We start from the raw sequence: 12,361 nt of genomic DNA, 5'->3' as shown, positions 1-12,361 counted from the left end.
GACAAACCTAGACAGTGTATTAAAAAGCAGAGACATCACTTTGCCGACAAAGGTCTGTATAGTCAAAGCTATGGTTTTTTCAGTAGTCATGTACAGATGTGAGAGTTGGACCATAAAGAAGGCTGAGCACTGAAGAGCTGATGCTTTCAAACTACGGTGCTGGAGAAGACTCTTGAGAGTCCCTTGGACAGCAAAGAGATCAAACCAGTCAATCCTAAAGGAAATCAACCCTGAGTATTCACTGGAAGGACTGATGCTGAAGCTGAAGCTCCAATATTTTGGCCACCTGATGCAAAGAGCCAACTCACTGGAAAAGACCCTGATGCTGAGAAAGACTGAGGGCAGAAGAAGGGGGAGACAGAGGACGAGATGGTTGGATGGTATCACCGACTCAGTGGACATGAGTTTGAGCAAACTCTGGGAGATAGTGAAGGACAGGGAGGCCTGGAGTGCTGCAGTCCAGGGGGTCTCAAAGAGTTGGACATGACCTAGCGACTGGACAACAAGGAATTTCAGACAATAGCAAGTGCAGACGGTGACCCACACCTCCCAGGGATGATTGGTCTCTTTTAGTTTAGTAATAATAACAACAGGTATTGGTGACAGGTGCTCTACATGCATCATTTCCTTGAACCCTCACATTGACAAGTGAAGAAGGTCCCCCCTTTATATGTTAAGAACTGAAAGCCCAGGACTTCCTGGTGGTCCAGTGGTTAAGACTCAGTGCTTACACAGCAGGGGGCATGGGTTCGATTCCTGGTTAGGGAATGAATAAATTCCCCATGGCAGCACAGCGCTATCAAACACACACAAAAAAGACAACTTTCCCAGGGACACAGAACTAGTACATGGGTGGAGCTACTACTTGAGCCCAGGTCTTTCTAACTCGAGACCGAGAACTTGTAGAATTAGTGCCTTCACGATGAAATGAAGGGACCTTACTGCCTTGGTTTCTTGTTTTTCCACAGTCAGACTTGAAAAGCTGTCAGGGAAGTGCTTCAGGCTACATCACGGGCCCATGATTGGCTTGCAACAGGCACTTTCCAAGCCTGACCTGGGACACTAAATGCAAAAAGCAGTCAGTCCTTACCATGTTTATCTGGCTAGTTCTGGGTATAAGTTCTCATTCTTCCAGACTCCTCCCTGTGCCGTCTAAATCATAGCTGGTGTCTCACCCTCCTGTCCCCACTAAAGGCATTTATAGACTTAGCCACGATGCCAGCCTCTGTGTTGCCAGCCTCCTTCAGTCTTCATAATAATCTTGCCAGGAGGCATGGTAAGTATACCCATTTCAAAGATGGAGAAACTGAGTCCCAGAGACTCAGCTTACATGGAGCTAAGCAGCAGAGCTGGGATTAGACACCTGGTTTCTGTGACACCAGAGCATACTCTATGCAACCTCCATCTCTGCCTCACCTGCTGGGTGGTACCCTTTCTCACATCAAGCTCACTGACTCTTTTGGATGTCTCCCTGTGTCTGTGCTCCTAGTTTGGATGAAGATGTCAAGTTGCTCAGGCTCCTGGCTCTCCAGATGCTTCATCACACTGGTCTTCCTCCAGCTGCCTTTGCACATGTCAGGTAAGAGTTTCTGACCCTCTTTCCCTGCCTGGGACATTGGGCAAAGGGGTCCAACAGAGTCAGGGACAGCACTCTGGGGAACGTGTACTGCGCTGTCTGCAGCATGGCCCTCGGCCAAGAGAAGACCGTAGCCATGGTCATAGGAGATAAACGCAGGGTAGGAAAAAAGCCTGAAGTCCCTGGTGGTTCCAGAGAAAACTCCTATGCTAGTTGAAACTTGAGAAAGCAATTCTGGATTTTTAAAATGCTATCAATAGCAAATGTTTATTGTGGACAATTTGAAAAAATACAGAACATTTTAAATAAACCCCTAAATGGCCTAGAATCTCATAAATTGGAAAGAACAACTGCTAACATTTGGGGGCATTTCTTTTTTTTTAACCACTAAAAAAATTGAAATATAGTTAATTTACAATGTTGTGTTAGTTTCAGATGTATAGCAGAGTGAATCAGTTTTATAGATCTATATATATAGACATATATATGTCTATACACTACATATACGTGTATACACTATATATATATATATACACTATGTCATATATACATATATATATATGTATATAGTGAAGGGATTTCTTTGAAGACTTTCTTATATGTGTATATCTCTGAGTGTTCATGTGTTTATGTGTATGTATTCTTCTGCTCAGGTTTATTTATTCCCTTCCACTTACAATGTCATGAACATTGTTCACCCACGTCCTTAAGTCATTCTCTGCAGCATGATTTTTAAGGGCTGCATAGTATTTCATTGTGTGGTTATGGCATAACACAATTATTCAGATCTCCATTTCTAGACATCTGAAGGTTTCCATTTTTTCCTTATATTATAATAAATGGTACAATGCATATCTTAGCACATATTTTGGGAAATGATTCTGATTGTTTTCTTAGAATGTGTTTCTGGAAGTAGAATTAATAGGTCAAAATGGTATGACTCTTTTAAAGATTCTTGAAACATGGAGCCCTGTGGCAGAGCTGAGTGGTTTTAGAGCCAAGAAAGACTGTGGTCTTGGGTCCCAGATGGGGAGGAGTCATGGACCTCTGCCAATCTCTTTTGTCTTTTCTATCTGTCCCCCCCTTCTCTTACTACTGCCACTGTCTCTCACTAAGAGCTAAGTGCCGGATCTCATTAAATGTCCCAAGAACCCAGTGGAATAGAGTTGGCAGGCGAGGCTTGGTCAGCCTCAGTCTCTGGCCTGGGGTCACGCAGTGGTGAGCGAAAGACTTGCATCCAGCTTATGCTCTTTGCCACTTGACATAAAGCCTCTTCTGCTGTTATTTCCTTCTCCACGTTGTCTCTCCTTTCTCCTTTCTCTCCTGCCTAGACATTCGGCTTCCTGCTGTAGCTCTATAGAAATTGGTTTGCCCTGGCCAATAAGGCTCAGGGCAAAGAGTTCACTGACTCTGTTCTATCCCGGAATGAGGATTTAAAGGGGAAGCAGGTGGGTGCTCACAAGATGATAGGGGATTCCTGAGGGCGCGCCTCCAGTTCTCCAAAGTCTCTAGGTAGTTTTTCAGTATAGGGTAGGGTGAGATTGTGGTTTAGGTGCTGATTTTGTTTTGTTTTGTTTTTTGTCTTGTCTTATACCTTTTATATTTATATTTATATTATATTATATTTATATTTATATTCTTTTTAAATTTAATTTAATTTATTTGACCATGCTGCACAACATGTGAGATCTTAGCTCCCAAATGAGGAATTGAACCCATGCCCCTGCATTGGACGCAGAGTCTTATCCACTGGACCACCAGGGAAGTCCCTAGATGCTGAGTTTTTCTACATTTACTTTATTACTGGCTGTGCTGGGTCTTCCTTGCGGCCCACCAGCTTTCTCTAGTTGTGGTGAGCAGAGGCTGCTCTCTAGTTTTGGTGCTCGGGCTTTTCGTTGTAGTGGCTTCTGCTGTTGCGGAGCACAGGCTCTAGAGTACGTGGGCTTCGGTAGTTTCTGAGTATTAGCTCAGTAGTTGTGGTGCATGGGCTTAGCTATCCTATGGCCTGTGGAATCTTCCTGGAACAGGGATTGAACCTGTGTCCTCTGCATTGGCAGGAGGGTACTTAACCACTGGACCATCAGGGAAGTCCAAATTGCTGAGTATGACTCATTGTCTTCGGGCAGGGTCACTGAAACCAATCCTGAGAGATAAACATCTCACTTTAAAGTCATCCCTTGGTCATCCAGGCTTTGAGTTGCTGGGAGAAGCAGCACCATCTTGGCTTCAGGTGCCTCTTGAGGTGACAGAGGCTGTTGGGATGTGCCCGAGACACCTGCCATTCAAAGTGGGGCCCTGGCATGGGAGAAGCTCTCAGTGGGCGGTCACAGGTGCTTTCTCTTTCAGCCGAATCTCCAGGGAGCTTCTCGCCATCGGTGGTGGCTCTTGCTGTGATCCTACCTGTCCTGGGGATTTTCATCATGGTGGGCGTTTACATTATCTGGAAGCAAAGAAGGTCAAAAGGTAATTGACTGGAAAGGGAGCCCAGACAGGCAGGAAATACTACTGCAGACTCTCTGGGGAAAGGCTGGGAGGATGCGATACGGATCTAACAGTTATGCATAAGTTGTCTGGGAGAACACTGGTAAAGCCATGCTCTCGGAGACCACATTGCAGAGAGGATCAATAGGAAGCTCCTGGGCGGGGCTGTGAATTCTCATCTTTAGAGAAATTAGCACATAACACATCATGCCAATCTTCTCATTAATTAAGAACTCCAGTTGTATCCATTGGATGAAACCCTTAATAGGGTTGCATTTCATGGCTCTCAGGGTTGCAAAGGATCTTGAAAGTCACATAATCCAGCACTCCTTTCTGCATCTGATGGTTTGAAGACCCTCTAATCCTTTCTAATGGTCACACACTCATAGTGACAGGGAGCAAAATCCTGCTCAGGCCGCCTGTGGACGGCTCTGCTTGTTAGAAAATCTGCCGCTGCTGCTAAGTCGCTTCAGTTGTGTCCGACTCTGTGCGACCCCATAGACGGCAGCCCACCAGGCTCCTCCGTCCCTGGGATTCTCCAGGCAAGAATACTGGAGTGGGTGTTAGAAAAGGGCCTTCCTTAGGAAAAAAAAAAAAAAAAGAAAAGACCCTTCCTTAAGCTGACATTTCTCTCTCTCCCTTCCAGAGAGGCTTCTCTATGAACATGCACTGGAGGTAGGTAAGTGTCCTGGGCTGGGTGGAGATGTTTCTCCATTTTGTTCATTTTTGTGTCCCCAGGACCCACTAATCTAAATTCTGGACCTGCAGATCCCAGCATCTGCTGTCCTTGGTGGTGCCAGTGGTGAGGTGGGGGATCAGAACCCATCATTTCCACTTTCTGATGACTCTTTCTTGTAATATCTTGCCTTCCAATGTGTTTGTTGATGTTGTCTGTGAACTCATGGCTTGATCTCATTCTGGGAGAGTCATGTAGGTCTAACACAGGGGACATGTTTATTCATTCAACAAGTAATTGATAATTCTCTACTAAGTGGTGATGCTTGTGACACAATGGTGAGTGAAAGTGGACACAATCTTTGCCTTCTTGGAAGCTTTGATCCAGTCAGAGAGGTACACGTGAATTTACCGCCTGAGCTACCAGGGAAGTCTTGTACACATGAATTTAATGGTGAGACAAATGCCACAGGTGGACGTTCTGAAGCCTGGAGAGGTGGTGACCAGGTGAAACTAACCAGACTTCAGGGACAGAAGAGGACTTTCCAAAGGAAGTGATGTTTGACCTGGAGGATGGAGTGACATGGGGGAAGAGAGAAGAGAAAACCACCCACAGCAGAAGAGCCTGAGAAACTGACATGGTGCCTGAATGCGGGGAAAGCGGGCAGCAGATGATGCTGCCGAGGGAGGCAGGGACTAGCATGCGAGGCCTTGGGGATCACATGAAGGTCTTCAGTTTTCTCCGTGGAGCAGTGGTGAAGTTGTGAATAGGATATCCCGACCAGAATTACGCTTCCGGAAAGTTCTCTTTGGCTGCTGTTTTGAGAGGAGACCAGAGGGAGGAGACAGCATGTGAGGGCAGTTTGGGCCGCTCTTTCTGGCATCCTGATGAGAAGTGATGAGGGCCCGGATAAGGGGGAGGAGGTGGAGATGGAGGAGGATATGTTCAAGAGCCCATAACCTCCGTTAGAAGCAGGGATCCTCAAGAAAATGGCACAGAATCTCATTTTTTTTTTTTTTTTTTTACTTTCCTTCCTCTAGAAAATCTTCTCTCAGACCATGCAAAAGAAAAAGGTAATTATATGTATAGCATAAGGGGTAGGGAACAGATAGCATATTTTTTCTCCTTCTACATAAATGCTGACAGTTACTTGTTAAACGTACAATATACATGTGTGTATGTGTATATGCACACACACACTCCCCACACATATCTCCTCTGTTAGTATTATTGGACTTTGCTTTCCAGTATCAAGTGTTGGTAGCTATGGGTGAGGGGACTCCTCACCCATAGAATTCTGTGGACAGAATTCATTGGTCCATTCATTGGCTTTTCCACCAATCACCTAAAAAGAAGATCTATATACTATGTAAAAATATATTAAAATGGTATTATGGGGGACTTCCCTCATGGTCCAGTGGTTAAGAATCTGCACTTCCAATGCAGGGGGCACAGATTTGATCCTTGGTTGGGGAACTAAGATCCTGCAGGCTGTGTGGTACAGGTCCCAGTTTTTTTTTTTTTTTTTAAAAGGCATTACAGGATGTATGAGAATCTCAAGGATCCCTACAAACTTTGCATTGATAGAGGTGGTGCATTGACAGTGGGAGGATCATAGGTGCTGGAGTCAGCAGCATCTGGTTCAGATCTGCCACTTACAGGCCTGGGTTAAGTCACTACTACTCTGAGGTTTGGTTTCCTCATCTGTAAAATTGTTATAATAAATCCTCTCACCTGATTGTTTTCAGTATTAACAGACAACTTAAAAAAAAAAACCCTCCTGCTACAATTCCTGAAACCTTTCTCTTATTACCATTTTGTCTTCATTAACGAAATGCTTGCTCTGGGCCACTGAGGATAAAAGATAGAACCCTGGGTTCAAAAAGCAGGTGGGACTCTGCCCTTTGAAAGTCTATCTGGGAAGACAAATCATTGTCTTCTAGCTCAGAAATGACTCCACATGCAATAATTTCGGCATCCCCTCCCTTCCCCCCTCTCACCACCTCCAGACTGGTTAAAGCGTGGGATGCAGCCTCAAGGATGCAATGACCATCCTGTCCTAGAAGGGAAGGGACAGCGTGGGTTAGTATGAAAGCCTTCAGCTAGGAGTCAGACAGACTTGCATGTGAATCCTGCCTCCTTGGCCACTTACTAACTGGATAATCTGGACAAATTTCCATGTCCCTCTGAGCCTCAGGCCACCACTTTGTAAAATGGGAATAATCATTATATGCACCTCACATTATTGAGAGGATTTAGGACCTACATCATAAGAATAGGACACAATAAATGGAGGCTGTTGGTAGTGGGAATGGTAAAATAACGTCTCATTGGGAGGCTCTATCATACTCAGCTTCATTGCCCCAATGCCCAGCACCTAATGCATGCCCAGCCGTTAGCACAGGGCCTGACAGTAAACTCAGATGGATAACTTCAACTCTGTGGTGGGGCCAGTGCTGAGGGGGAAAGTGGGCAGACCACCCTTCCAGAAAAGCTGAAGGTACTCCCCCAAAGCACAGAAGCATATGCACATGTCCCAGACCTCCTGGTGTCACAGTTCTTCGGGGAGGGCTACTGTAGAGAGTAATAGAACATGTCAGTAAGTGAACAGTGGGTCATCAGCTAGTTTTACACCATAGATACTATGGCATAGCATAATGCAGTACATGTTCAGTCATGTCTGACTCTTTGTAACTCCATGGACTCTGGCCCACCAGGCTCATCTGTCCAAGGAATTTGCCAGGAAAGAATACTGGAGTGGGTAGCCATTCCCTTCTCCAGGGGATCTTCCTGATCCATGGATCGAACCCAGGTCTCCTGCATTCCAGGCAGATTCCTTACCATCTGAGCCACCAGGGAAGCCCAACAGTTATAAAAGAGCAGCAAGGCATACAGTCATGGACAGTGGTTACAAACATATGGAAAAATTCATACAGACAGTGGAAAGGAAACCAGACAGACAAAGAGAAGGGAAGAAGAACCAGAGTCAGGGTAGTCCAGGTCATCCGGAAAGTGGCACCGGCACCAGTGAATTTCCCCATCTGCCCGTGGGGAGATGTGACTGGACTGGGGCTGATGGGATCATCATCATCCTTTCCACCAGGGGTGGGGGGTGGCGTGATGAGCCCTCCTGCTCACTTGTGCTTCTTTCTCTGTTTTCTAGGACGACTCCATAAAGCTCTCAGTAAGTTCTGCTTCTCATCTGTGCTCCAAACCTTCTGCAGACATCTTTGTTTTAGGATGAGAGCCCCAGATTCACCTCCTGGGGCAGAAGAGAGGGGACAAGGGTACCTAAAGCATATGGGTTGGGAATTTTTTGACTTCATAAAGGCCTCTTTTTTTCCCTCAAATATTCCCTGCTCCTGTTTCCTGCACAATTGTTATCTGGTCTCTAAAAAGGACATGTTTTAGCAAGAAGAGAGGTACCTCCTACAGGTGAAGTCATCAGGAAGACACTTCTATCACTCAGGCATGACATTTGGTTAGGTGGAATCCAAGGTAGATGGATCCTCATTCAACTGAATATATGAGGAGCAGTGCTTCTCTACCCTTTCATGTATGAGAACCTCGTTATAACAACAACTACCCCAAATCATCAAACATGTGACGTATCTATATGATTTCACACTGAGAAAATATGCATTAGAAAATCTAATGGAAATTCAATAACAGTTTTAAATGAATCTATATTTTATTTTTCTCCCACAACGTTGCATATATTTATGTGAGATGTGTTGTACGTTCAGTCTGCAGGTCATTTTGGCTCCCATAGGAACTTGCTGACCCTCTGCATTATCGCTGGGGACCCGGGCTGGGAGTCATTGCTGTTGAAACACTGTCATGGGGGAAGGATCTGCTCTAGGAGTGTGGTTGGGATGGGACTGGAGCATCACAGGCATGTAGAAGCCCTCATTCTGATTTGTCAAATTGTTTTTATTCTCTAGAGAAACTCCGGAGAGAACTGAGTAAGTACTCCTGCTCTTATAACTTCCATAACATCTTCTTTTCTGTTGATTCCGTTTCCAATGAAAACTCATTCTCTGTGTTTCTTCTTTTGTAGAGTTAAAAAGAGCTGCAGCAAACTCAGGTGAGATGCACTTCCCCATCCAGCAGCCCCTCATCCTTCCACCATTCCCCACCCCCACCCTGTATCAGGAAGTCTCCATTTATTTCTCCATCACTTTAACAATGCCTTTTTTTCTGTCTTTCAGGCTGGAGAAGGGCCCGGCTGCACTTTGGTAAGGTACACCCGTCAGATGAATCCACAGTTGAGAGCCCATGACTCTGTTTCTTTAGAAGGCAGACTGTAATTTTAACAAATTTTAAGTCTAATCTGTGTATCTGTTAATCAAATTTTGAAAATCTTTTCTTTTGGGAGGATCAAATTTAGATTTAGAAAGTCTCCTTTCTTTTAAAGCACTGATAAATATTTGGTTTACTCCTCTTAAGGGTATTCTATGATTTGTGAGATTTTTCTTAAGTCTGTTGGTTATTTGTATTTTGTCTCTGTGACTTGTCTGCTCCTGTCCTATTCTGGCTACTTTTCAGTTTGTGGAGACTTTTTGCTATATTAACCCTTGGCCGTATTTTTCACACAGTATGTTTCTGAGTTTTCATTTGCAAGTTAGTTTCCTCCGTGTATTCCTTTTGAAGCATGGGTGTTTTATTTTTCTGTAGTCAAATCCAGTCTTCTTTCCCTGTGTAGTCTCTCCGGTGCTTCCAGGTTGAGCAGTCCTTCCTTTCCTACTATTGGACAGCTAGTCAGTGCTCCTGTCTCTCTCTACACATCTGCCACATCCTTCTTTCTCTGCAGATCCATTTCCTTGGTGAGTGGTGATTCTCAGAGAAGAGAGTGAGTTGGGCAGAAGCCCCAACAATGTAGACTACAAAAAGGTTTCATTGTTTTATTTGAAAAGATTTGCACATCTCTTCAATTTTTTTCCTAGATCACATTTTTTGTTGCTGTTTGAATGAGACCTGTTATTTTCACTGCTTTGCTGCCCTTCCTGCGTTTTCCAAGATGCTCATCCCTCTTCCATTCAAAAGGTTTTCGTTTAGGCAAGGACAATAGAATCCATGAGTCGGCCCATTGAGAAAACACCGGGTCAACTAGATTGACATTCTGGGAACTCACAAACCCTTTTCACTCTCCCAGTCTGATTCATTCACACTACTTGACTGAGTGTGCATTTTGTGGATTTAACTCTCCAAAATGAGCCTGTTTTTTGACTTAGGGAAGGAAAGAGATTCATTGTCACCCTCATAATCCATAATTTTAAGGAAGTTATCTCTCTACATTAACATTTTAAGATGATGACTGTAGGCAATAATTTTAGTTAAGAAAATGAGCATCACATACTCATTATCTAGTGCATTAGCTCATCAAATCTGCACAACAGCTCTCCAACATCGGTGCGCTATTATTCCCACTTTACAGACGAAGGTTTAGAGATGAATAACAAGCCCAGTATCACATAACTAGTGTAAGACAGAGCTGGGGCTCCAATATGCTATCAAGCTACTGGGTCTAACATTAAAACTTGTTTATTATCATACGTGAGAGTCCTTTGGACCAGCAAAGTCAAAGGCAGTATTTCTTAAGGATTAAGGCAGCTTCACAGACAGATGAGAAATTTTCTCTCTTTTACTTAATCCACTAGCAGATGTAGGAGACCGGACAACATACTGCTTTTTAGTTCCAGGACATGCGGGGATGGGGGCACCATGGTTGCAGACCTAGAGATGATTATTCCCTCCACAGCTACTCAGAGGTCGCTAGAGACCTAGCTTCCTAAAACCTCACCTCTCTGTGACTCTCTGCAGTGACTGTGACCCTGGACCCAGACACAGCGCATCCCAAACTCATCCTGTCTGAGGACCGCAAGTGTGTGAAGCTTGGAAACATAAGGCAGCCCGTGCCCGACAATCCCGAGCGATTTGACTTCGTTGTCAGCGTCCTGGGCTCCGAGTACTTCATAGCTGGCTGTCACTACTGGGAGGTGTCTGTGGCAGACAAGACCAAATGGGCCCTGGGGGTGTGTAGTGAGTCAGTGAGCAGGAAGGGGAAGGTCACTGCCTCACCCGCCAACGGACACTGGCTCCTGCGACAGAATCAAGGGAATGAGTACGAGGCCCTCACATCCCCGCAGACCTCCTTCCGCCTGAAAGAGCCCCCAAGGTGTGTGGGGATTTTTCTGGACTATGAAGCAGGAGTCATCTCCTTCTACAATGTAACCAACCAGTCCCACATCTTTACTTTCACCCACAGTTTCTCCGGCCCCCTCCGCCCTTTCTTTGAACCTTGCCTTCATGATGGAGGGAAAAACACAGCACCTCTAATTATCTGTTCTGAACTCCAGAAACCAGAGGAATCAACTGTCCCCAAGACAGAAGAAAAAGGCCAGGCTAATGGAGATGAGGCCCTGCAGGTGGACCCTTTCTTGCTCCCTGCTCAGGCATCAGAGCTCATCCCACTCAGGGATATGATCCTGTCCTGGTCCTCTGACCTTGGCCCAGCCCTTCAGGGGCTCAAGGTTCCTTCTTTCTAGGGATGGGCCTCATCTCCTGATTCTCAGACTCTCTTGCCCAGTGCCCTGGATTTCAGTCTCCTGGCCCAGTGATTCTGAAGCATCTCCTCTCCTTTCCCCCAGCCCAGACCCCTTTGTGGTTTCTCTTGTACCACCTTTCTCCCAGGGCTCGGTTTTAGAACTTCTGGGAACTTGAAGTTTCCATTGCCCTGCAAGAATTCTTAAAAACCAAATGAACAATCAGATTAGGTTTAGGTGATGGTGTGGAATGTGTGTCACTGAGATATAGGGACTCTCTACTCAAGGGTCTTCTTAAAAGCACTTCATCCTGCCTCATCCTGCACTCAGGCTTGTAGTTATGAAGTTAGGATGCCCAGTCCTGACTTATTTATCACATCAAGAATCACTTTTCTCCTTTTCTCAGTTCAGGCTTCTAACCCCCAAGGACTGCTTTTTAAAAGTAAACTTCTTTTGGATCACATACTCCTCCTTCTTTCTTCTGGAATATAGGGCAGAGGGCCAGAGGGATTTAAAAAAAGAAAGTCACTGTTTTCTATTTCCTTGATGCTATCTACAGTATAGTTTGGTAACATGTGGAACTAATATGTGTGCGTGTTAAGTTGCTCAGTTGTGTCCGACTCTTGCAGCCCTATAGACTGCAGCCTACCAGACTCCTCTGTCCATGGGGATTCTCCGGGCAAGAATACTAGAGTGGGTTGCTATGACCTCCTCCAGGAAATCTTCCTAATCCAGGGATGGAACCTAGATCACCTGCATTGCAGGCAGATTCTTTACCATTTGAGCCACTAGAGAATGTTTTCAAAGCTAACTTGGTGATAACCAGGTATGGGGATTTTAAACGTGGTAGCTGTAATCTTAATTTTGAAAAACCTAAGGATCACCCTCAGGAAGATAGGAAGCAAGGCTTCATACAGAGTAGCCCAGCTGTGTGTGGCCTTGAAAAGTCAGCTGTGGGTGAGGCCGTGTGTTACACTGATCCTTTTGAATCCCCTCTGAGATTCAGAGAGGAATTTTTTGTTTGCTTTTGTACAGTCCTTAAATAAAAGCTTGGTATTTGTCATTTGGCATGCTCCTATTTTC

General features: G+C 45.0%; 1 protein-coding gene across 1 annotated transcript; it reads left to right on the top strand.

Moving 5' to 3' along the window:
* Positions 1 to 1,494: 1,494 nt before the first annotated feature.
* ERMAP (erythroblast membrane associated protein (Scianna blood group)) lies at positions 1,495 to 11,281 on the top strand. The gene is made up of 9 exons (XM_061120068.1): positions 1,495 to 1,579; positions 3,923 to 4,039; positions 4,704 to 4,736; positions 5,774 to 5,806; positions 7,897 to 7,917; positions 8,678 to 8,698; positions 8,794 to 8,820; positions 8,945 to 8,971; positions 10,557 to 11,281. The coding sequence occupies exons 1-9, from the start codon at positions 1,495 to 1,497 to the stop codon at positions 11,279 to 11,281; spliced, it is 1,089 nt and encodes a 362-aa protein (XP_060976051.1).
* Positions 11,282 to 12,361: the final 1,080 nt, after the last annotated feature.

The sequence above is a fragment of the Dama dama genome, chromosome 20 (genome assembly GCF_033118175.1).
Source record: "Dama dama isolate Ldn47 chromosome 20, ASM3311817v1, whole genome shotgun sequence".
Lineage (NCBI taxonomy): Eukaryota > Metazoa > Chordata > Mammalia > Artiodactyla > Cervidae > Dama > Dama dama.
This window is presented reverse-complemented; position numbering and strand designations above follow the sequence as displayed.